The sequence below is a fragment of the Pan troglodytes genome, chromosome 22, assembly GCF_028858775.2.
Source record: "Pan troglodytes isolate AG18354 chromosome 22, NHGRI_mPanTro3-v2.0_pri, whole genome shotgun sequence".
Taxonomy (NCBI): Eukaryota; Metazoa; Chordata; class Mammalia; order Primates; family Hominidae; genus Pan; species Pan troglodytes.
Window position 1 is genome coordinate 42,920,886 of NC_072420.2, and position 24,606 is coordinate 42,945,491.

General features: G+C 54.4%; 1 protein-coding gene across 11 annotated transcripts in view; it reads left to right on the forward strand.

The window, feature by feature from the left end:
- ABCG1 (ATP binding cassette subfamily G member 1) overlaps window positions 1-24,606 on the forward strand; it is a 77,856-nt gene that overhangs the window by 44,891 nt on the left and 8,359 nt on the right. For 7 of the 11 annotated variants that reach the window (XR_010154423.1, XR_675884.5, XR_675898.5 and 4 more), the window contains exons 3-10: window positions 7,239-7,356; window positions 9,471-9,603; window positions 13,017-13,067; window positions 18,397-18,542; window positions 20,382-20,505; window positions 21,739-21,853; window positions 23,748-23,932; window positions 24,070-24,171. Coding sequence is in view for 7 of the 11 variants with exons in the window: in XM_003319090.6 (XP_003319138.3) it covers window positions 7,239-7,356; window positions 9,471-9,603; window positions 13,017-13,067; window positions 18,397-18,542; window positions 20,382-20,505; window positions 21,739-21,853; window positions 23,748-23,932; window positions 24,070-24,171 (974 nt within the window). In the remaining 4 variants the exon portion in view is untranslated. The remainder of the gene's footprint in view (window positions 1-7,238; window positions 7,357-9,470; window positions 9,604-13,016; window positions 13,068-18,396; window positions 18,543-20,381; window positions 20,506-21,738; window positions 21,854-23,747; window positions 23,933-24,069; window positions 24,172-24,606) is intronic. The other 4 variants (XR_010154424.1, XM_514918.8, XM_003319091.6 and 1 more) reach the window with 1 other exon arrangement.

Genomic DNA, 24,606 nt, shown 5'->3' on the forward strand with positions numbered 1-24,606 from the left:
AAGAGACGACAAGGCCACGGCGTTGCCTGAGACGGGATGTTGCTCAAGGTTTATTTGTGCCAAGAGCCCTTCCTGTCTTGTGAGTGCCACGAACATTTCCTTCCAGTAACCATTGTGCAGGCTCCATTCCAGGTTCGCGGGGCATGATAATCAAGAAGCTGGTCTTGCTCACGTCCTCATGGAGCTGACATTCTCAGGGCCTCCAGGGCAGTGACAGAGCTGGAAGCAGAAGAAGACGTGTGTCACATGGCGGCTGTTGGATGCCCTGCTCATCTGGGGTGCCTGGTTTGGGGTTGGCCAGCTGGCCTTTAGGAGGGGCAGCTTCATTCCAGCGTTATCTCCTTATACTCATGATCACCGGAATTCGGGATGTCTGCACAGGCTGTCTCTGAATCTCTAATGTTCTAAAAGTGGCTCATTCTGAAGGAGGGGATAACTCAGGAAACTCTTTAATATTCACTTAATTTTAAACATTACTAAATGCTTCATCTGCGTGGTTTTTAAACATCTGTTCATCCATCCATCTGTCCGTCCCTCTGTCCGTCCATCCATCCATCCTTCCATCCATCTGTCCATCCATCCATCCATCTGTCAATCTATCCATCCATTCATTCATCTATTCATCCGTCTGTCCATCCATCCATCCATTCATCCATTCATCCATTCATCCATCTGTTCATCCATTCATCCATTCATCCATCCATTCAGCGACACTTGAGTATCTACACTGGGCCAGGGCCGAATGTTTAGAGATGGAAAGGTGAGGTTCCTACTTCTCAGAGGATGCTGGCAAAGGAAAGGTGAAGGGCGAGAGAGAGAAGGTGGAGAGAAAGAGAGAGAGAAGGAGAGACAGAGAGGAGAGAGAGGGAGACAGAGGAGAGAGGGAAGGAGGTGGGGGAGAGATGGCCACATGGGGAAAGGGGGAGGACCAGGAGAGAAGAGATAGAGGAGTGCTGTTTGGGGTGCTGGTTGGTGTGCTCTGGGGAGCTCTCCAGGGTCTTGACTGGGGGCACGTGCATGGGGAGGGTTGGGTCTTGGGAAGCCTTGACAACACCAGGACTCCATCTCTGGCCTTGAGGCCACTAGCTCTCATGGTTTCTGCCCGTGGTGGCAGACAGTGGGTGGGAGGGTGCCACCTCTTGGGCCCTTTGGCTGAGCTCCTCGGGATCAGAGCCAGCTTGTTGGTGCTCGCTTGTGCTGGCCCCCCATCCCCATGCAGGACAGCTTCACACCATCTTTCCGAGTGCACACAGGGGTTCATAGGAGCTGCAGCTGTGCTCGGGCAGGGCTGCACCCCGATAACAGAGTCCAGAGTGCTGAGGCCCTCACGTCCCTCATTCCTGCACCCACAGGTCAGTTTCCTCCTGGAGGCTGCATCCAGTGCAGCAGCCCCGGGTGACGCTTTCTCCCTAGCATTGTGCTCTGCTGTGGGTTGAGTTGCGTCCCCCAAATAGATATGTTGAAGTTCTAACCCCTGCTCCCTAAGAATGTGGCCTTACTTGAAACAGAGTCACTGCAGATGGCATTAGTTAAGATGAGGTCATGCTGAAGTAGGGTGGGCCCCTGATCCCATATGACAGCTGTCTGGATAAGAAGATGGGAATTTGGACACAGAGTCACAGATACACAGGGGAGAGGCCCATGCGCAGACAGAGGAGAGATCAAAGGGAGGCAGCCACGAGTCAAGGAACACCTGGAGCACCAGCGGCTGGCAGAGGCAGGGGAGGTCCTCCCCTAGCACGTTCAGGGGGAGCACGGCCCTGAGGACACTTCCAGTGAGGACTTCCAGCCTCCGGGGCTGTGAGAGGATGAGCCCTGGAAAGGGGTCAGCTCTAACACACCGCAGGGCGGCCTGACCACTGTTGACTTCTCAGGCTTTCCAGATGTGCACCTCTGGTCCACTACACCGGACTGCGAGCTGGCTCAGGACCGCAGGCTGGGATGGCCTGGAGACATTTTTCTCCACCTCTACAGTCAGTGGTGTCCTGCCGGCCCTGGCCTCCCCCTTAGTGAGGCAGCCCCCTCGCGCACTGCCATAGCTTGCCCCTCGTGGCTTGAGGGATTAATCTGCAGGCCTCCCCTTCCTGGGCAGGGTTCTTCTCTCTTAAGCCTGGATGAGTGGGCTTGCTCTTGGTTTTGCTTTGACAGTGGACTTGTGAATTGCAATATGAAGCTGGGTGTGGTGGCTCACATCTGTAATCCCAGCACTTTGGGAGGCCCAGGTGGGCGGATCACGAGGTCAGGAGATTGAGACCATCCTGGCTAACACAGTGAAACCGCGTCTCTACTAAAAATACAAAAAATTAGCCTGGCATGGTGGTGCGCACCTGTAATCCCAGCTACTCAGGAGGCTGAGGCAGGAGAATCGCTTGAACCCAAGAGGCAGAGTTTGCAGTGAGCCGAGATTGCGCCACTGCACTCCAGCCTGGGTGACAGAGCGAGACTCTGTCTCAAAATAAATAAATAAAATAAAATAAAATAAAAGAATTGCAATATGAAATTCAGCCAAGGTGAGTCTGATTAGGAGGGTTTGGGATCAAGGTGCTTCCACTGCTCCTTTTATAGTGAGTAGCTCTGAAGGACCAGCATGCTCTGTTCCTGTCTCTCCCAAGTAGGCATCATCTTAGGGAACAAACTGTAAAAGGGGCAGAGATAGACTCTGTGGGTTGTCTTTGGAATATCCCAAGGGATTTGCTCCTCTCTGATCATGTAGGTCTGCAGCTCCAAGGGCAGTCCGTCGCCACCCTATCTGGAGCACTCTTCTATCCTCCTCCCATCTCTGTCCTCTGGCGATGACCACAGCCCCGGGCACTGCTGGTTGTGCCCCTTGCTAAGCTCCCATATTTTGTGTTAAGGAGCAAGGATTTTCACAGGCTCATAGAGCATTTGCTTCCTTTCTAGGGTAATTAAGACTACACTAGAAACCATCTTGTCCAGTTCTCTTTTACAGATGTTGACATTAGGGCCCCAAGAAGATACGTAGCCTGCTGGTGTCACTTAGGGAATTAATTCCTGAGCAGGTGTCTGGCGCCTGGGGCCCTGCTCAGACCCCATTCTCTCCTCTGGTTCTCGATGGCCCTCACCTCCCATTTCTTTCCATTTCCCAGAGGAGTCTGGTTGAACTTATGGCTTTTTTTGCCTTGATTAATTGACTATGAATTTATGTCCCCTAAAAAAGGATTAAGTTGCATCATTTCTTCTTAGCATGCAGTGCTCAGAGACAACCCAGCAATTGATAAAGACTTTAGGGTTGGTGCAGGGAAAGGGGGAAACAGACACTGATTAAAGATAAATGGGGATTGGAGCCTTCCTCCCACCCAGGCTCACAGAGGCCGGCCCTGCCCGCCTAGCACTCTCGCGGGTTCTGGTCTGCAGTTTTTATCTGAGTTCCGTTTAGTGTCTGGTCTGAGGCTCTGGTCTGGTTTGGGTTCTGTCTGGGTTCTGTCTAGGTCTAATCTGGGTTCTCTCTAGACCTGGTCTGGGTGTGGTCTGGGTTCTGTCTGGGTCTGATCTGGGTCTGGTCTGGGTTCTTTCTGGGTCTGATCTGGGTTCTGTCTGGGTGTGGTCTGAGTTCTGTCTGGGTCTGGTCTGGGTTCTGTCTGGGTCTGATCTGGGTTCTGTCTGGGTGTGGTCTGAGTTCTGTCTGGGTGTGGTCTGGGTTCTGTCTGGGTCTGCTCCGGGTTCTGTCTGGGTGTGGTCTGGGTTCCTTCTGGGTCTGATCTGGGTTCTGTCTGGGTGTGGTCTGGGTTCTGTCTGGGTCTGGTCTGAGTTCTGTCTGGGTCTGGTCTGGGTTCTGCCTGGGTCTGGTCTGAGTTCTATCTGGGTCTGGTCTGGGTTCTGTCTCGGTGTGGTCTGGGTTCTGCCTGGGTGTGGTCTGGGTTCTGTCTGGGTGTGGTCTGGGTTCTGTCTGGGTCTGATCTGGGTCTGGTCTGGGTTCTGTCTGGGTGTGGTCTGGGTTCTGTCTGGGTGTGGTCTGGGTTCTGTCTGGGTCTGGTCTGGGTTCTGTCTGGGTCTGATCTGGGTCTGGTCTGGGTTCTGTCTGGGTGTGGTCTGGGTTCTGTCTGGGTGTGGTCTGGGTTCTGTCTGGGTGTGGTCTGGGTTCTGTCTAAGTTCTGGTCTGGCTGTTCTAGTCTGCGGCTCTGGTCTGGCCTGGGTTGTGTCTAAGCTCTGGTCTGGGCTACCATCTGGCTGTTTCAAATACTGAACCTGGGCATCCTGCACGGGGCTGATGGGCCTTCACTGGGCCTGGCTCTGGCAGTCTCTGCACTTGTTATCCTGGGCACTCACTATCCCAGCCAGAGGAACAGTGGAAGACAGTGTGCCCTGTGAACGAGAGCCCACAAGGACAGGGAGGCAGGTGCATGTCCATTATGCCAAGAAGTGGGCTGAGCAGAGCTCAGGGGTGGGAAAGTAGGGCAGGCGGGGTGGGATGGTCGCATCTTCGCTTTATATTTCTGTAATGGGAACCAAGTGCAGGGCTCTGCGGGGAGGGTGATTTCCTTACATAAATAGAGGTAGGTGTGTGTGTGTGTGTGTGTGTGCGCGCGCTGGATACTCAGGAAACCCGACTACCACAGGAAGCCTCTGACTGGTGTTTCCTGGGCCCCTCAGCCCAGGACTCACTTTTAGATCTGCACAAGGTCACTGTTGTACCCGGGCTGTCCCACAGCAGGGCAGACTAATGTTTACTGGACTTTGTTTCCAGAGCCACTTTTAAGATTCTTCAATTCCAAATGCATGTCTTTTTTAAAAAAAAAGAAAGAAAGAAAAATAAGTTTCTAATATCAGAGAAGTACAGCCCTGAATTGGGTTTTGTGTCCACTGCTGGACCCCATGAGGGCCAGGTGGAGTGGACCCCTGCAGCCCCAGTTGTGTGCACTCTCTGTTTGGTGCAAATTCCAGTTTGCTGGTTCTCAATAGCAAGACCAGCCTGAGACCACCTGTCCTGCTCTTCCCATGAGAGGGCCGAATGCTCCCAGCCTCCATGCCATGTCCTGTTCCTGGGGTCCTGGGGGTCACTGCAGCCTGTATGTGCTTCCTCCAGCCAGGGTGATCATCGGGTGCCCCAGTGAGCCCCAGCACTGAGGGTCAGCCCCAGGCACTGTCAAAGGTGAGAGCTCAGAGGCTGTGCCCAGAAAGAGAGGTGGGCCCTGCCTGCCCTGGACGGAGGGAGAGAGGCTTCTCAGAGCCCGAGGCATGAACCCTCAGGTGGGTCGTGGCCATAGTCAGATGATGGCTGCTGGTGAGCTCAGTGACCAGGCGTCTTCAGGCAGCTCATAAGTTTGAGAGGACACAGCCTAAGGGAGGTTTGCTGGGGAGCAGCCCCACTTCCACCCTGAATAGACAAGAGATGGTAATTAGCAGGTACCCAGCATTTAGTGCTTTCTTGGGGATATCGCGTGGGTCCCCGGGGGCCTGGGTCCCTGAAGTGCCGCAGTACTCCATGGTGCAGAGAGCTTGCTCCTGTGGAGGAAGGGTCTATGTGGTCCCCACCCAGCTCCTCTGTCTGCCTGTCCACTGAGGGGCACCCGTGGCTCAGCAGAAGGGCTATTCTTGGGGTTCCCGGTCCTCCTCCAGCCCCGCTAATCTGTGTAGGCCTCAAGTGCTGTGTGTTTGTAAGCATTGTCATCCACAGTCCTATTGTACGAGCTGGTTCACCTGCAGCTCTGAGCTGCTCTCCAGCCCCAGCCCTTTCTTCCTGTGCCCCTACCCCCACTGGGATGACTCTCCTCACCCTCCCTGGGGCGACAACCGCCCTGTCTGTAATGAGTGGCAGTCCCAAGCTTCCTGACTGGCTTCCGCAGCTCTCTGACTCCCCTAAACAAGGCCTCAGGGACTCCACATCCAAATTAAGGCAGCACCTGGTGGCAGGTTGGCATTTTCCAGTGTCCTATCTATGAAAGACAGGAAGACAGCTGGGAGCAAACTCCCCTGGGCCAGACTCTTGGAAACATAAAGGCTTGGGTGCCCAGCTGGGGACCGGGAGAAAGTCTAAAACACGGGACTGGGCCAAGGACCCCACAGGTCCCTGTCTCATTAGGTCCCCTGAAACGTGTGGAAGCTAAAATGGCATTCACGTGATTCTTGATCATTTAACAGTGGATTCTGATCTGATACTACACTGAGAAGTGCCCCCGGGCCGGGCGCGGTGGCTCACGCCTGTAATCCCAGCACTTTGGGAGGCCGAGGCGGGCGGATCACGAGGTCAGGAGATCGAGACCATCCTGGCTAACACGGTGAAACCCCGTCTCTACTAAAAATACAAAAAATTAGCCAGGCATGGTGGCAGGCGCCTCTAGTACTAGCTACTCGGGAGGCTGAGGCAGGAGAATGGCGTGAACCCGGGAGGCGGAACTTGCAGTGAGCCAAGATTGTGCCACTGCACTCCAGCATGGGCGACAGAGCAAGACTCAGTCTCAAAAAAAAAAAAAAAAAAAAAAAAAAAAAAGTGCCCCTGGATTGGGAGACATTATCTATGCATCCAGTTGCTTCTGTTTTATTATTTACAGCACTTTTAAACAGTCTATTTGAAAAAAAAATTAATGCGGCTTTGCTTGGGATGTGCAGCTTTTCCCCTTTTATAAAGCTCTCAGATGGAGACTTGGCAGAAATTCCAAAGCAGTTTGGTGTGGCTCCAAAATGACAAACTTTCTTAATTATTAATTAAGGGATTAATAATATATTGATTATTTAATCATATGTTGATTATTTATAAATAAATCATATATACATAATTTATACTTACATAAATATATAAAGCATAAATAAATAATTTGTAGATGCAGTTAAGTGAATTATTAATTAATACAGACACATGCATGGCATATCGGGGCAGGAGCAAGCTGGTAGTGCTGCAGCTCAGAGCTGGGTTCTGCCCATACTGGCCGAGGGCCTGGGCAGGTCACCTGGGCCCACCGGACATCGCTTCCTCACTCTGAGACGGGAATGGTGGATTCCCCATAGACTAGACAATGAGTGGGAAAGTGCTTTGTGAGCTCTAAAGCATTACACATGTGCTGGTAATTATTATCATTATTATAACCCGTGAAATGCAATTGAAGACGTAGACCAGGGAATTCGAAAGACACGAAGTTCATGTTCTTCCCTGGAATGCAGCCTTTTCTACGATGCATGTCAAAGGTTGCCTTTGGCCTTGGTCATGTGTACTTGAACATTTGCATATTTACTGCATTAGAGATAAAATGAAATGAATATGAATATGATCCGCTTTTTTGCAGGATACAAGACCCTTCTGAAAGGAATTTCTGGGAAGTTCAATAGTGGTGAGCTGGTGGCCATTATGGGTCCTTCCGGGGCTGGGAAGTCCACGCTGATGAACATCCTGGCTGGATACAGGTAAGCAGCCCTGCCCGGGGCGCAAAGTTCTCACCCGGGTGTCAGGCCAGCAGTGGGAAGAGTGGAGCTCCTTCCATCAGCCCCATCACCTGGAGCAGGCTGTGGTCTACAGCAGTAGTCCAGGGGAGAGAGTGACATTGAGAGGCTGCACTTGCCAAGGGCCATATGATGGGTGGAGAGCCACGCTCAGAGAGGGGTCCCTGGGCACAGTGGCCACATCAGCACCCTGGATGAGCTCATCCTGGCTAAAGGGACAGGAGGAAGTAGGAAGGTCAAGTTCAGGGAGAGGGGTGGCCAGAGAACTTGGAGAGAACAGGAGTGAATGCAAGTTGAAGAGAGACAAGGCATTTTCAGAAGAGAATGAGAACTGTTTGGCTGGGGCTTGTGATGGTCTTAGTTGTTTAGAAGTTTGAGCCGGGTGTGGTGGCTGGCACCTGCAATCGCAGCACTTTGGGAGGCCGAGGTGGGCGGATTACCTGAGGTCAGGAGTTCTAGACCAGCCTGGCCAACATGATGAAACCCCATCTCTACTGAAGATACAGAAAAAATTAGCTGGGCGTGGTGGCAGGTGCTATAATCCCAGCTACTTAGGAGGCTGAGGCAGGAGAATCATTTGAACCCAGGAGGCAGAGGTTGCAGTGAGCCGAGATCGCGCCACTGCACTCCAGCCTGGGTGACAAGAGCGAGACTCCATCTCAAAAACACACAAACAACAACAACAACAACAACAAAAAACAAAGAAGTTTGGCGACCATTGTGTCCAATGTCATCCATTTGGGAATGATTAGAAAACTTAGAATCTTTAGAAGTGTTTAGAAAATGCTCTGTTAAAGTCAGTTATTTTCATGTCTGATTGGTTTTATTTACTAACTTTGGCAAATAGTAATAATAGTAATAATTTCATTTACTGAAAAAATGGCAAATATCACCCTTTTCCTTAGAGCTTCTGAATTACACCTTAATGCCAGAAATTGGGGTTTGAAAAAACCTCACTTATGGCAAATTCCTGCCTGTGACAGTCACATCTAAAGGTTGAAGTTGAATCCTCAGAGTGAGGCAGGGCCAGAGAGGAGTGGAGTATTCTTGCAGGGGTGGCTGTTTCTCAGATCATCAATGCACCCACAGCTCCTGGCAGCCTGTGTGGGTGCTTGGCATCCCGGAGCTGCAGAGGCCACTCAGGATGGGGCCTTCAACCTGGGGATCCAGGGGAAGCCAGTTGACCCCAGCCTGTGCCTGGAGAAGAGAAGAGACCCGGCCGCAGGCCCACAGTCATAGTAACAAGCTGAGTAAAGTTGGAAGCTAGACATGCTTTCATTAGTCTCTGTAGATTCGCCTCTGTTTTATTCCCCATAACGTCTAGGAGGTAGGGCTAGAAAGACTGGATCCTTAGAAGCACAGTGTGTAGACTGCCTGTGGCATGCACCAGCTCCCGGGCTGCACTGATGCTCCCAGAACGGCAGGCAGCAGAGGCGCACAGTAGGTCTGCAGGGAGCCGATGAACCAGCCAGTGAATGAGTGTGCCTGGTGAGGCCGTGCCCGCCTCGCATGAGCACCTGGGAGGCTCTCAGCCTGCTCAGCAGAGAGAATTCTCCCTGGTGGAGAAGGGCCATCCACTCGGCTAAGCTGGTCCGGGCCCCAGGCCCCTCTCTGCTCCTTCCCAGGCCTGAAGTCTGCAGAGGTCCGGCCTTTGGGCAGTTGGGTGTAGCCTGAGCTACACACAGAATTGTTCAGAAGCCAACGTTACAAACCCCCACAAATCCAGGGGCTGTACATCCCGACCTCGCGGCTGCGTATAGGACCATCCCTGCGAATCTTTGTTTGGCAGGTCAAGAAAGTGCTGCCGTTACCCTTAGTATAAACACACCATCCCACGGAGGCCTGCGTGCGGCTTCCTCTTCCCAGCGGGCGCTTTCTCTGTGGAATGTCTTCCTCCCGATCGCTGCAGTGCTAGCGAGGTCCGGTCCCTTTCTGCCCCTCGGGGTCCCCGTGGCCAGTGGTTCAGCTGGGAAGATGCTGGGAGGCAAGCCCCCCTCTCTGGCTCCCCTCTCCTGCCCTGGGAGGTGGAGAAGGAGCAGGAGCCCGGCTGACGGCTTCTCCTGTCCTTGGCTCTGCAGGGAGACGGGCATGAAGGGGGCCGTCCTCATCAACGGCCTGCCCCGGGACCTGCGCTGCTTCCGGAAGGTGTCCTGCTACATCATGCAGGATGACATGCTGCTGCCGCATCTCACTGTGCAGGAGGCCATGATGGTGAGCTCCACCCTGCCCCGCCCCATCTGCCCCCAGCCCCCACATTAGACACAGCACTGGCCGAGTGCCCAGCTGCGAGGGACTCAAGGGCTCTGCCACGCGGCCTGCACAGGGTCAGCAACCTCCCTCTAGTGGAGTTCTAACACCAGACTTGCTGTTGGGACAGGCAGCGTCATCCCAAAACCCCCCAAGACTGTGAGTTTAATGGACTTTGTTTGGCAGGGTTGGGGTCAAGTTTCTGAGAAGGTTATTAACCCGGCTGGCTTGGGTGATCCTCTCCAGGGCAGCCACCATCCTATTTCCCCTGCAGGCCAGTGCTTGGGATTCTCCTTCCTGTCAGTCATCCTTGAGTCTTTCTGTGTCTTTGGCCCAAGCACCCATTCGCCTGGTGCCTTGGTCAGGATACCAAGGGTCTATTCCTCTGACTCACCTGCCTCCCAGGTGGGAAAATGAAACCAGCAGTGGCCAAGCATCTCCTGGGTCCCAGGCCCTGAGCACATAGCTCTACACACACCAGATATGTCATCCCAAAAAAGTGGGTGGGAAATGGAGCTTCCCCCAGTGAAGCCAGGAGCCCAGGGTCACACGGCTGCTGATGGCCACACGTGGCCAGGGCTGTCTGTCTCCAAAGGCGCACCTTTAACTGCCAGCTCGGCTTCCCTGCCGTGCACCTGCTTTATCCTCACAGCCTCAGTGTCCTCATCTGCAAGACTGTACGGGGTTGGTGTAAATATTGAAAGGGAAAATACAGGGAAGGTGGGGTAGAATTCTGGCATACAGTTGGTGCCTAATCAATTCAACTTGGTCACTGTTTCTTTTCACTCCTAGAAAGCCTCACCACAGTGTCTTCACTTATGTCCTCTGTGGATAAATCCAGTATTTGGGGAAGTTTAAAAATATCTTCCCCTCTTGGGGCCACAGAAGGGTCCAGGGGGTATCCTCTGCCTGGATTTCTGGAATAGCTGGTTGTGCTCCTTGAACAGACTGCGACCTAGCCAAGTGCCATGTGTCTGGGTTTCCAGGGCCTTTTTTTGGTGGGGGGGGGACAGAGTCTCGCTCTGTCACCGAGGCTGGAATGCAGTGGCACGATCTCGGCTCACTGCAACCTCCGCCTCCCAGGTTCAAGCGATTCTTCTGCCTCAGCCTCCCAAGTAGCTGGGACTACAGGCGCCCACCACCATGCCCGGCTGATTTGTGTATTTTTGGTAGAGATGGGGTTTCACTATGTTGGCCAGGCTGGTCTTGAACTCCTGACCTCGTGATCTGCCCACCTCAGCCTCCCAAAGTGCTGGGATTACAGGTGTGAGCCACCGCACCCGGCAGGGGCCTTTTTTTTTTAAAGGCCCAACTCATGGTGACTGAAACCACACAGACCTAACTGTGAGCAGAGGCAACCACCAGAATCCTTCCATTAAGAGGAGATTGAAAATCAGTGTGCAGCTTCAGTTGCCAGTCATGGCTGGCTTTATGTGGGGGACTGTTTATATTTCTGCTTCCTCCTTGTTCGCTGCAAAAGAAGAGTCCCCAGGCTTCATGTCTCTCCTGGCACCCTAGGGGACATCCTCAGCTTGATCTGCTCTGTGCTTTGGTCAGTAGATGGGGGTTCGCCTTGGTTTTCCACCTGGAGAGACCCTGACTTGGGTTGGGCAAAGCTTCTTCCCCATGGTGTCTGAGAGTGGCACGTGAAGGGCAGTGCCAAGGGGTTCTTAGCTCAGCAAAGAGAAGCAGGTTATGTTTGCAGACGCATGATCTGCTCCCTAAACTTCTTTGTGGGGAAACAGAAGCAGGAACCTGTGGGGCTGTTCCCATTCGTGTTCCCTGGTCCTGCGTGTTCTGTGGGTAAGCAGACGCCATTCCCCTGGGCCCAGCATCCCTGGGCGGTGTGTGCCCCATGGAGCCCTGACTGCTGATCTGGCCTCCAAATGGATGTTCAGATGGGGCACAGAGGACCTCTGAGGAGTTGGCGAACAGATGCTGCAAAGCAGTCGTGAAGTTTTTCTTGACCCTAATGTTCACTGTTCCATGTATGCCCTAAGTGCAAACTCCATGCACACCCTCTTGATTCCTGAACAGCTCCTGCGTCTTGGGTAGCCCGAGTTTGACTTCTCAGTAAGTTCTTGAGTGAACCCCATGGCCACATGCTCGAGACCCTTCACTGGGACCCCAGCTTAATGGCTGCATTCTCCACAGATGCGACTAGGGACTCCTGCTGTCCTCTCCCAACCTCGCCACCGAACCTGCTGTGAAATGATCTATTTTCACAATCAAATTCAGTTCGATTTTGATTCTGAGAATTTCATGAGGCCCTGGAGAAATACTTTGAGGCTATGGTACATGTTACCACTCAAGGTCCTGTCTCACACGGAGGAGATATTGGCCGCCCGTTGCGGAGTCCCGATCCCATATCAGACACAGTTGTGCATTTTTATGCTTTTCACCCTTGCAGCCAGGCAGACTGAGAAATGGCAGGCAGTGTCACATGGCAGGAGCGTGGGCCTGACCCTGTCCAACTCTGGGGCCTGAGACCTCTTTACCCCACACCCCGCCCCCCTCCCTGCCACCGCCCTGCATCTCACCGTCTCCTCTGATCCTCACAGCAACTTCTCTAGCTAATGAGGTGGACAGAGCTTAACCTTACTGTTGTTCCAGTGAGGAAATGGAGGTTGCATGTTTGCCCAAGGCCACAGGAGGCAGGAGGGTGGAAGCAAGGCCCGTCCTGTGCTTGGTGATCTACTCTGGGTTTTCCCAAGCAGGGCCAGGAGCCCAGTGCTGTGTTAGCAAACGGGATCTCAAAAAACACAACAACAACAAAATGCGGCATCCTGGTGTGTCGCCCTCGTAAATTCCTGTGCTGTAAAGATTCTCCCTGTGGATAAGTTCAAGCCTCAGCAGTTTAACAGGCGGTTTGTGGAATTCCTAACTCGCACCACTGGTTCCGCCCAGGCTGGTTGCCAAGCCCCTGATGCCTGGGGCTTTCTTACCTCTAAATGGCCCACATCTGACTTCTCTCCTGGGTACAGCAGAAAATTCAACTGAGATAGCAGGAAGCATCGCACATGGACTGCTCTCCTGCCATCCTACCATTGTTAAAGCAGGGGCATCAGAAGCCAAGAACTCCTTGGGTTTTCCATGATGATCAGCTAGCTGCACGGTGGCTAGTGGCACCGTGGCTAGCTGCATGGTGGCTAGTTGCACCGTGGCTAGTGGCCTTATGCCTAGCTGCACTGTGGATAGCTGTACCGTGACTAGTGGCACCGTGGCTAGCTGCACTGTGGGTAGCTGCACCGTGGCTAGTGGCACCGTGGCTAGCTGCATCTTGGCTAGCTGCACCGTGGCCTGCAGTGCGGGCATGAGGCTCACACTGCCAATGGCCGTATGTTCTGCTTCCACACTGTTGTCCTTGTCCCCTGCAGGTGTCGGCACATCTGAAGCTTCAGGAGAAGGATGAAGGCAGAAGGGAAATGGTAAGTGGGTTGTTTGGTGCCCATAAGTGGTCCAGAAAGTGCATGACGTGCATGTGGAAGGTGTGCCTGCCGGGGCATTTTGGCATTGGCTTTTGTTTGTTGATTTGTTTTTGCCTTGCCTTCTGTGTGTGGGACAGGCGACATTTCAGGGAGTGCTGTGGCCTGCAGCAGCCAGAGGCCAAGAAAGGCAGATCTGGTGCACACGCTCATGGCTTTGATTCTCAGATTCAGGAGTTGGAATGTAACGTGAGGGACAACAGACTTGGCACTCATGGGGCCAGAAGATGCCAACTTCAGGGTTAGACCAAGAGTGCTGCCCTTTTAGTGTTTAATATGATCGATATTAAATTTTTTATAAGACAATAACAATGAAGATGGTTAGTCATTCGTTTAAAAATAACCACCATCCACCCACCTACACTTGCAAGAAGAAATTTAGTTCTTACATGTTATTAACCAGCCTCTTAAAAAAGAAAATAAATACGTTTCCAGGATGATGAAGACTTTCTAATCCCTTTAGCCATTTTTTTTTTTTTTGGCTTCCTAAACCCAGGGAGCAGGGACAGATGCAGGTGGGCAGAGCCAGGGGGAGCAGCAGAAAGCCACACAGAGGAAGGAGGCCACCAGCCTGGACTCACACACCCTCCACGGGAAACCCACTGTCCTCCTCTCCACTGCGGCTAGTGCTGGTGGGATTTTCAGTGTGAGATGGAATTTGGGGAAACCCCCCTTCTATAAGATTATCTTTCTCTCCTAACACCCTTAAAGGCTCACAGTCTGGCGGCAGCTGAGAGTGGGGTTTGCCGGGTTAGTGCCAATGGCTCGACATGGCCCTTTGTGTTCTGGTATAAAATGAAGTGATTGATGGGACAGAGTCAAACATACTGAGGAACAGTCATAGCAATTCTATTTCCGGCATTTCCCCCTCTCCGGTCATCTGTAATAGCTAATATTAAGTAAATATAAACCACTTTGGTATGGAAAAAAAGAGTTGGACAACCTTAATGCTCCTCCTCCCCCAGCAACTGTGCCCTTCGAAACTCAGGATTCAGCCCGTGTCACCGGGGCTGGGGGTGAAATGCCCAGTGCAGGTGGAAAGAGCCTAACGTCTGAGAGAAGGAAAATGATTCTTTGTTGCTACAGAAAATGTTCTGTGTGGAATTCTTTTATTCTGAGATTGAAAAGAAAATGGATGAATGGAACCCAAAAGAGAGAAAATGTGGAAATCACATGTGTTCCTGGCCCTTCGTGGGGGCAGAAGACCCAGCCTTGTGAGTTTATTGTCTAGGCTGAAAGGCGAGAGCCCCCTCTGGATAGTGTTTTCTAAACAATGTAACGTAGACACGCCCCCCCCCCACACACACCACCTCCCAAGCCCGAGAATGTTACTTATACCAAGTTATGGAAGATGAGTGTTATGGCCTGAATTCCCCCCAAAAGATGATATGTTAAAGCCTACGCCCCAGAAACCCAGAATTGGCTGTATTTGAAGATTGGGTCTTTACAGAAGTAATGAAGTTAAAATGGGGTCATATGGGTGGGCCTCAGTCCAGTCTAACTGTGTCCCTGTAAGAAGAGGAGAGAAGGACCCAGACACACCAAGGGATGGCCCCGTGAGGACACAGGGAGGAGGTGGCATCTGCCAGCCCAGGAGAGGGGCCTCAGGAACCAACCCTGCTGCCCTCGATCTCAGACTTTGGCCTCCAGAATTGAGGCGGGAGTTTCTGTTGTGGAAACCAGCCGGTGTGGGGGGCTTCGTTACGGCAGTGAACGTAACAAACGAGAGCCTTAGTTCCAGGCACACAGAAGAACATGGAGAAAAGCAGGTGTCAGAGCTGAGTCTCGGCGAAGTCTCCCATGGGAGATGAACCCAAATCAACAGAACGGGGCCCTGGGATTGAGCCAGGGCAACCTCCACTCTCCCTGTCTGAGGTCAGTTTTGCCACCCCCCAGTCCTGGGCCCTCCTTGCCATCAGCTACAGGACAAGAGGAGAGGCCAGCAAGAGTGTGCAGGGCCCCCACGAAGCAGAGGTTTTTCCACCCGGAGACTCAAGAAGCTGCTCCTCCCGAAGCCTGGATGCAGTGCCCCTGGATCCGCCTTTCAGGGCCCTCCTTCCCATCCCCTGGCCTCCCTGCTTTCATGGGGTGTCGGAAGCACAATCCAATCTCTTTGTCTCGGATAGCCCTCCATCGAGGTCCCAAAGACCCCTCCAGATGCTGGCCTGCAAGCTGAGGGGCGGCTGTGGGGGCTCCAAGGAGAGACGGTGGAAGTGGTCACTGATGCTCGGCGTGGAGGAGGAGCCAAGAGCTCTGGAGGGGGAGGCGCTGGAGAGAGGGAATTCTGTCTCTCTGACCCAAAATAAGGCCCAAGGACAGAGCAAATGGTGGAGAGGGTCTCGGGGATCACCGGAGGCGGGGGGAGCAGACGCAGGAGGCGGAGGGCGGAGAGACTTGCTAACACGGAGAGGCCCTGTGGTGAAGTGGAGCTGAGCACACGGGGGAGCCCTCCATCCTGGCCTCCTGGAACCCACCGGATGGCCTTGGGCCACTGCCTGCTGTGCCCCGAGCCGAGCTTCACCTGTAACGTGGGGACAGGAAGCCAGGCCCCACCTGCCTTTTGGGGCAGTGCAACCTGAACTGGATGGTTTCTTTAAGGTCTCTGAGCTCGATGGAGCCCATGTGATCCATATGGGAGGGGCTGTGGGATTGCTTCCCTGCAGCATAAGGCGACAGCCACCAGCCTTTTCCAGGGTAGCTGGTGAAAGTCGCTCTCCCCATGGGCTGGGTGCACAGTGAGTGCTGCTCAGCAGGCTCCGTGCTGAAGCCACAGCAAGCCAGTCCCTTGGCCTGCCGGAGCTGGAAGACCCAGAACAAGCTGGCATCTTGGTGGAGAATGGAGGCGCCTCCCAGGAGTAGCTACACGGGACCCGAAGGCAGATGGCACCCATAGGTGTGTGTCCTCGTGGTGCCTGGGCCCTGCCTAAGACACGGCCTGGATGAGAGCCTCCAGCTATTTTCAACTGGGTTTACAAGGGCAAAAATATCAGCTCATGTGGCTGAATCATCCCTGAGGGGTGAGCCCCTGGCGTCGTCCTCAGATTCCTCTTCGGCTGGATTGAACAATGCAGAGAGCCCTCCCCACAGGACCTGGAGGCCACGCTGCGTCCTGCACATGCTCCTCACCAGCAGACCCAGCTGTTCCTCAGCCATGGCACAGGTGCATGCCTCGCCATCGGGCCCACCATCAGGATTGCTTCAGGAGAACATGGCAGCAACTTCGTGCCTTCACTCACTTCCCTCCAACCCCCGATGTGCACCTAGGTCAAAGTTCTCTCTCTGTCTCATGGAAACACAATGGAATGGAATGTTCTAGAAGATCGTGGAATTTTTGCTGTGTTGTTCACGGCCTTCCTTAATTCCCAGCAAAGCAGCCTCAGCCCTCCAGAGCCCTCCAGCAAGGCCACTTCCTCAGGAGTGAGATCTCCAGGGGCAGCCTGGGCTGCCGAGACCCTCCCTGGAGTGCCCGCCGGGAAGCCCCAGGGGGGCTGGAGCTACAAGTGGCCTTGCAGGTTTTTTGTTTGTTTGTTTAGGGAAAATGTATAAATAACTGAGATCATTGTTTGTTCTTTCTGACTAGTCTTTAAAACAGAACCCATCTGGGTGGCATCACTCCTGAGCGGACGCTGGAGAAAGTGGGGTGGGCCCATCTCATGGGCAGGGGTGGGGAGGGAAAGGCACCCACAGCGGCCTCCGCTTCCAGCATCCCTCCATGAGGGTGGAGGGAGAGAAGAAGATGTGCCGCATGTGTGGGGCCCCCACAGTGAGCCTGGAAGCACCAGAGCCACTCAGTCGGCCGAGAGCGTCGCCCAGTGGTTCCAGAAGATCTGGAGGCCTCGTCCTGGGAAGACCAGCAGTCGATGCCGGCTGGGAGGAGGGCTCTGCCCACCTTGCACGCCCCCCACTCACCAGCCTTTTCCAGACAGCCTTCCAGAAGCTGTTTCTGGGTTGGCGGCCCTCAGAGCCAGGCATCCAGCAGAGGCACCAGGGCTGGGGTGAGGGCATCAGCAAGGAGGTTCAGGACAGGGCTGGAGCCCAGGTCGGCTGACCCTGTACTGCCACCTGCCCCAGCCTGTCCAGCAGCCGTGCCCCGGTTCTTTCTGTCACCGAAGCTGCACTTTGTACCGACCGTGCATAAATAATTCAGAAGCACAGGGTGGAAATTTTCTTCCTCGTGAGTTCTTCCACCCTTCAGATGACTTCATCTCCCTAGAGGAGCCGCTGGAGTAGGGTCCGCTTGCTATGGCTCCCAGGGGCCGGCCACCACAGGGCTGCCCTGGCAGGGTGGGGACAATAGCTGGGTGAATGCTGGAGGGAGCTCCAGGTGGGCTGTCCCCAGGGTAGGGAGGCAGGGATGGCAGTGGCTGACCCAGGGCCTGCTTCTGAGATGATGCTGGGGCTGAAAGCAGCACCAAGCCAGCACAGAAATCTGCTGACCTTCGTGTTCCCTGAGTCAATACAGGATCAATAATCCGGAGCAGACAGGGAGGGCTCCGTGCGCGTGCCCTGCTTGTTCCTGGCGTGCAGCCTGCTTCCCAGAGCCTGTGCCGTGGTGTGGCTACCGTGGGTCATGACTGCTTTGAGGGGTACTGCAGATCTGTTTCGTTGCCTTCCTGGCACCTCAGAGACCTTGCTTTCAAGTCAAACCTATTTACAAGAACAAAAGTGACTCTGTCCCCCTCCCCGAGAGCCCTGGTGTGTGTGACCGTGTTCCTGCCCTTAATGCCTACCTCAGCGATGACAAGAGTGCTGGGAACAGCCCCCACGGACTCCATGCTGCTCTGTGCACTCTGCATCCACTCTTTCAAGTAACCATCACAGCGACCCTCCCCTTCGTTCTGGGCAGAAACCACCAGAAATTGTGCATCCTCTCATGTGTCCATTCATCAAGTATTGACTGGACACCTTCTCCGTATGGGACACTGGGCTAGGCTTAGCAGTGAGGAACGTGCCCTGGGCACCTGCCAGAGGCCATATGACTGATGAGGATGCAGGCCCTTGTATCTGACCCCAGCACTGTTGCACAGCCTCTGGGCAGTGCAGAGCCTCTGGGCAGTCTCTGTCCCTCATCAGGACGGCTGATGTGGAAATGGCACCTGCCCCACTTGGCACTGGGCAGCCTGGAGTGGGTTCGACTTGCGTGGCCTCCACGTGGGCCAGGCACGGTGCATCCAGCAGGCTGAGGGCGGCCGGCAGGTCTTCCTGCATGGGCCATGGGAGGTGGTGAGCTTTGGCGGGCAGCTCCCAATGTCTCTCGTTCTGTTGCCCCCAGGTCAAGGAGATACTGACAGCGCTGGGCTTGCTGTCTTGCGCCAACACGCGGACCGGGAGCCTGTCAGGTGGTCAGCGCAAGCGCCTGGCCATCGCGCTGGAGCTGGTGAACAACCCTCCAGTCATGTTCTTCGATGAGCCCACCAGGTAAGTCAGGAGCATCTGGGCTGGTGTCCAGGGGCAGGAAGAACCCCCTGTATTCAGCGGTTCTTCCAGGTGACCCTGACATCCTGATGTAGCCTCAGAGGGGGTGAGTTGAGCTCACCCGGCGGTTCCTCCTTCCATCTGGGACCACTGGGCAGAAGAGCTGACTTATGCCACCTCTCTCACTCACTCTGTGCTCAGACCTGCAAGGCTTGTGTTGACCCTGGGGGTATGGCTTTGGGGGAAACGTCCTTTCATGATGCATATCTCTTCCATGACACCAAGTTCCCCGTGGCTCAGCCACTCTGAAGGCCAAGGTCACGGGATGCCCTGGGAAACGGTGTGTCTTCAGGTGTGTTCTGGAAACGCCCTGCAGTTTAGCACAGCAGAGGCTCAGAGATGCCTGCAGGACAGGATCCTGCCTCGGTTGCTCACCAGCTCTCTATACCCACGGGCGCTCTGACCCCGCCTGCAGGACAGGATCCTGCCTCGGTTGCTCACTAGCTCTCTATGCCCACGGGCGCTCTGACCCCTTTCCTGGGTGATGCCCTTTATGTTTGGGGCTCCCTGCGGAATCACTACCCTGGAGTCCTGGCTCTGGTGCCCCCAGCCGCAGGTTGAGCTCGCCTGACTCCTGCATGTGTCCTGTCCAGTTGTCCCAGGCAGGATGGGTGGCCAGGAACCAGGCTTCTCCTGAAATGACTTCAGCCAGACTTTACGTTGTCTCATTTCTGCCACTCACTCACCTCTCCAAAGTCCAGCGAGATTTGACAGCAGTGTGACAGCAGCCTTCTGAGGGGGGGATGGCGGGGCTCACCTGTTTTCTTCTCTTGGGCCTGCACAGTACCAGCCCACAGTGTCTATAAGATACTTCAGGAAAAGAGACCACAATGAACCCTTGAATAGCATCTTGCAGGCTGAATGCCCTGAGATGGGTGGGCTCCGGGGGACTGCCCAACACACACTGTCCCCCGGGCCTGTCACTTCAGAGTTGAGGGGATGATAGCAGTAGATCTGAGGGGCTAGGAAAGGAGAAGAGAGGTCCCCCCAGGACCCTGCTGGACAGTGAAACACCTGCTGGAGTAAAGCCCACCTGGGCTGCAGCAAGGCCACCTTCTATGGGGTGATGCCCCCATCGCCAGCCCCATAGATGGGAGGTGGGGAGTGGGGGTGGTGACTGCGGGGCACTAGACCACCTGAGGCACAGCTGCCTGCCTGGACAGTTGTGAAGTCCCCCCCCACCCAAATGAGTGGGGAACCCCCACCTCTTTCCCACCTGGACAGTTGTGAAGTACCCCCCCCACCCAGATGAGTGGGGATCCCCCACCTCTGTCCTGCCTGGACAGTTGTGAAGTACCCCCCCACCCAGATGAGTGGGGACCCCCCCACCTCTGTCCCGCCTGGACAGTTGCAAAGTCCCCCCCGCCCAGATGAGTGGGGACCCCCCCACCTCTGTCCCGCCTGGACAGTTGCGAAGTCCCCCCCGCCCAGATGAGTGGGGACCCCCCCCCCCACCTCTGTCCCGCCTGGATAGTTGTGAAGTCCCTCCCTGCCCAGATGAGTGGGGACCACCCCCCAGTCCTGGACTCTGGCAGCAAGGCTCGCTGGGGTCCCTCCGTTCTTACCAGGAATAAAATGCAACATGCAAAGCCCTGCTGTGTGCCCCGCCACTGAGCAGCAAAACAAACAGCAAGAGCAGAGCCCGGCCTGGGACGGGGCAGCTGCAGCTGCAGCCCCTGATGCCAAGCCCTCTGGGACAGGAACTCCCTGGACCCCTGGAACCTGGGGCAGTGGCTAGTTCCTGCCGCCCGCAGGCGTCTCACGGTGCCTCTTGACTTGCAGCGGCCTGGACAGCGCCTCCTGCTTCCAGGTGGTCTCGCTGATGAAAGGGCTCGCTCAAGGGGGTCGCTCCATCATTTGCACCATCCACCAGCCCAGCGCCAAACTCTTCGAGCTGTTCGACCAGGTACGCGGGCCCCGGGCCCTCCCCGCCAGATTACCGCTGCACTCAGGTCAGCCTGAATGACACCAAACCCTGGGTACCCACTGCCTTCTGTTAGCTCGTGGGGTGTCTTTATGACACCAAACCCTGGGTACCCACTGCCTTCTGTTACCTCGTGGGGCATCTTCATGACACCAAACCCTGGGTACCCACAGCCTTCTGTTACCTCGTGGGATGTCTTCATGACATCAAACCCTGGGTACCCACAGCCTTCTGTTACCTCGTGGGATGTCTTCATGACACCAAACCCTGGGTACCCATGGCCTTCTTTTAGCTCATGGCGTGTCTTCATTTTTGAGAGCGTTTAAGTGCCGGGTTTTGTGAGACTTGTGGAACCACAGGCAGCAAAGGGGGCTGGGGAGTGGAAGCTGGTGAGCAGAGTCCTCTCTCTGTCCTGGTGGTCGGTCATGGGATCCTGGGTGTCACCAGCATTGTAGAACTTCATCACCTCCCCTGTTAAAATGGGGGGGGGGGACACTTGTTTTCCAGAATTAATAACAGGTTACAGCATTTGCACAGTATCATTTGGTTTATAAATCTTAGGTTTTGGCCAGGCACAGTGGCTGTCCCCTGTAATCCCAGCACTTTGGGAGGCTGAGGTGGGCAGATCACTTAAGCTCAGGAGTTGAAGAACAACCTGAGCAACATGGTAAAACCCTGTCTCTACAAAAGAAAAAAAAATACAAAAATTATCCCGGTGTGGTGGCACACTCCTATAGTCCCAGCTACTGGGGAGGCTGATGTGGGAGGATCACCTGAGCCCAGGAGGTGGAGGCTGCACTGAGCCAAGATCGTCACTGCACTCCAGCCTGGGCAACAGAGCAAGACCCTGTATCAAAAAAAAAAAAGATGAACAAACAAAAAAACTTAGGTTTTGATATTAGTCTAAGCAAAAATAGTCACAAAGGGATAAAATGTGTATAGCTCCAAAATTTTTTCTGAGCAGGGGGTTAGCATGAAAAATAAACAGCAAGCAATATAGTCAAATCATCCTGGCCGTGCGATATTCTTCCCTGGCTTATCGTGGCTTTCCCTTCAGATCTTAATAGGGCCCTTGGGGGTGATGTAAAGCTCTCAGGAGAGGAAGTGGCTGATCGCTGGGCTGACTGATTGATTGGTTGATTGATTGATTGAGGGCTCCGGTTGCCTTCCGAGGAAGGCAGGGCTTGATCCCTTTTTCTCCTTCCTTTTTTCCAGCTTTACGTCCTGAGTCAAGGACAATGTGTGTACCGGGGAAAAGTCTGCAATCTTGTGCCATATTTGAGGGATTTGGGTCTGAACTGCCCAACCTACCACAACCCAGCAGATTTTGGTAAGCGGAGTCCTGAGCAGCTCGGGGGACAGAAAGGGGATTTTCCTCCTCTGTGGGTCTCACTTTTAGCTGACGCCCCCAACTCAGAAACCACTTGACTACCACAAATAGCTCAAGTGTCATCCAGTTATAAAACGTTTAAAGAACAAAAAAATTAGGTTTCATTTCCTCTAGACTCTAGGTAAAATCATCTGGCCAGCCTGTCTCTGCCTCTCTCCTGTCTCCATGTCCTAATCACCTCCTCTCCTGAGGACAGCAGCCATTGGATTCAGGGCCCACCCTAAGTCCAGGATGATTCATCTCAAGATCCTAATTACCTCTGCAAAGATGCTTTTTCAAATAAGGGTGCATAGTGACAGTCCAGGTGGACTTCCCTCCTCCTTCGCCTTCCAGCCATCAGCCTTAATCTGTCATTTTTCTTTAAAATATTTGATTCATGCAATTCCCAGGACTCCGTATTTTCTACCACACTATTTCCCAAATTGTGTTCCATGAGACACTGTTCACGGAAGTGCCTCTCACCCACAAGGAGTAGGCTGTGATGGAGAGGAGACAGGGCGAGGGGTACAGGGAGTGTGGTTTAAGGGGGGACGGGAGCCCCAGGAGGGTTGTGGTTCTGGTTTCGTGCTCGCTCACAAGGAAGAGTAACAGATCAGTAACGGGTCACTAACGGATGCTGCTGAGTGGGGCAGGGGAGGTGAGGTCTGAAGCCTGCATGGAGGTGAGAACCTGGAGGCAAGGGCGGGCAGGAAGGAGAGGAAACACGGTGCGTGGGGATGAAGAGAGGTCCTGGAGAGATGAGGGCATTCCCTTCTGGGGATTCCATTTCCTCAATGTCGTCTGACCAGAGAGCGGGAGGTGAGGGGAGTGTGGCCCACTGTTGAGGGTGTGGGTGACCAGAGGGGCCTGGAAACATTGCCTGGCAGTGCTGTAGGCTCGTTTGGAGCCCTTGAGGATGACTTTCCGGTGGGGCCAATGTGTCCTGGTTTGTGGCTTGATCTAGGAGGTGTGGTGGCCTCCGTACCAGCTGGGAGGAAGCGGGTAGCTGGCTCTGCCAGAGGGAAGTGCGGAAAAGGCAAGGGTGTTGGGGAGCTTTGGGCCTTAGCAAGAACGTTACTGGAGTGGGAGGCAAGGCATCGCACAGGGAGGACACAGAGGCAGGAGAGGGCAGAGGGGTTGGGAGAAAGCAGACGTAGGCAGAGGGAAGGAGGTCAGTCACCACGGGAGTGTGGAAGGAGTTGCAGGCTGCAGAGGAAGTCGAGGTGGAGGGAGACCTTAGGGGAGCGAGTCTGCAGGTGGAGTGGGGAGGTGACGATTGGGATGCGAGAGGCAGGAGCAGCGGGCAGGGCCGGTGCAGGAGACTCTCACTGGGATCTGAGAGGTGCAGGTCGAGGGTCCCAGGACCTCCAAGTCCCCAGGGTGCCAGCCACTCATGTGGCGATGGGCACGTCCTTCTCTGCCATCTTGTAGAACTGCCGTGGCTCTCGTCACACCCTGCCAAACCACAAGCTCCTCAAGGGGGAGTCCCTCAGGGAGGAGTCCTTCGTTCTGCTCCCTTCCCAGCTCCACCTTGGAGGCTGGCCCAGAGCAGGCATTCAGTAAGTACTGGCTGGATGCGCAGTCGGTAGATGCAGGAGCTCATTACTTCTCAGACCACTGACAGCCCAGTGTGTGTTTGCGTTTCCCGTCTCCTGACATGATAAAGGGCCTTGCTGGGGGGTTTGAGAGCCGCACGCTGGTTGATAAATGATTTTGACGTCATGCCGTTAGCACCGCCACGCAGCGTCTATGTAATCGCTTTAAAACATTCCCAGTTGGATAACGACTTTCGCATTTGGGTGGTTGGGGCGTCCTTCCTGGAGCCCGGGCTGACCCCCGTCTGTGTCTCCTGCAGTCATGGAGGTTGCATCCGGCGAGTACGGTGATCAGAACAGTCGGCTGGTGAGAGCAGTTCGGGAGGGCATGTGTGACTCAGACCACAAGAGAGACCTCGGGGGTGATGCCGAGGTGAACCCTTTTCTTTGGCACCGGCCCTCTGAAGAGGTAAAGCAGACAAAACGATTAAAGGGGTTGAGAAAGGTAATGCAAATCCTGAAGCCCCCTGGGGGAGGCTGCACGTGGCACTGTGCACTGCTGCATGAGAGCTCTTTCCGAGCAAGAAGGAGCCGTGGCTCCGGACTGGCTTTCACCCGCTCCCCTCTTGCCTGTGTCCTCAGGACTCCTCGTCCATGGAAGGCTGCCACAGCTTCTCTGCCAGCTGCCTCACGCAGTTCTGCATCCTCTTCAAGAGGACCTTCCTCAGCATCATGAGGGACTCGGTAAGGCTGCCCCGCATCTTCTCCTGTGGCTGGGGAACCCGTGGGTCATTTTCTCAGACTCGTCCTGACGGAATGTGTTCGTTCATTCTCACATTGCTATAAAGAAATTCCTGAGGCCAGGCATGGTGACTCATGTCTGTAACCCCAGCACTTTGGGAGGCCAAGGCAGGCAGATCACTTGAGGCCAGGAGTTCAGACCAGCCTGGCCAACGTGGGGAAACCCCATCTCTGCTAAAAATACAAAAATTAGCCAGGCCTGGTAGCACATGCCTGTAATCCCAGCTACTCAGGAGGCTGGGGCAGGAGAACTGCTTGAACCCAGGGGGGTGGAGATTGCAGTGAGCTGAGATTGCACCACTGCACTCCAGCCTGGGTGACAGAGAGAGACTCCCATCTGAAAAAGAAAGAAAGAAAGGAAAGAAAGGAAGGGAAAGG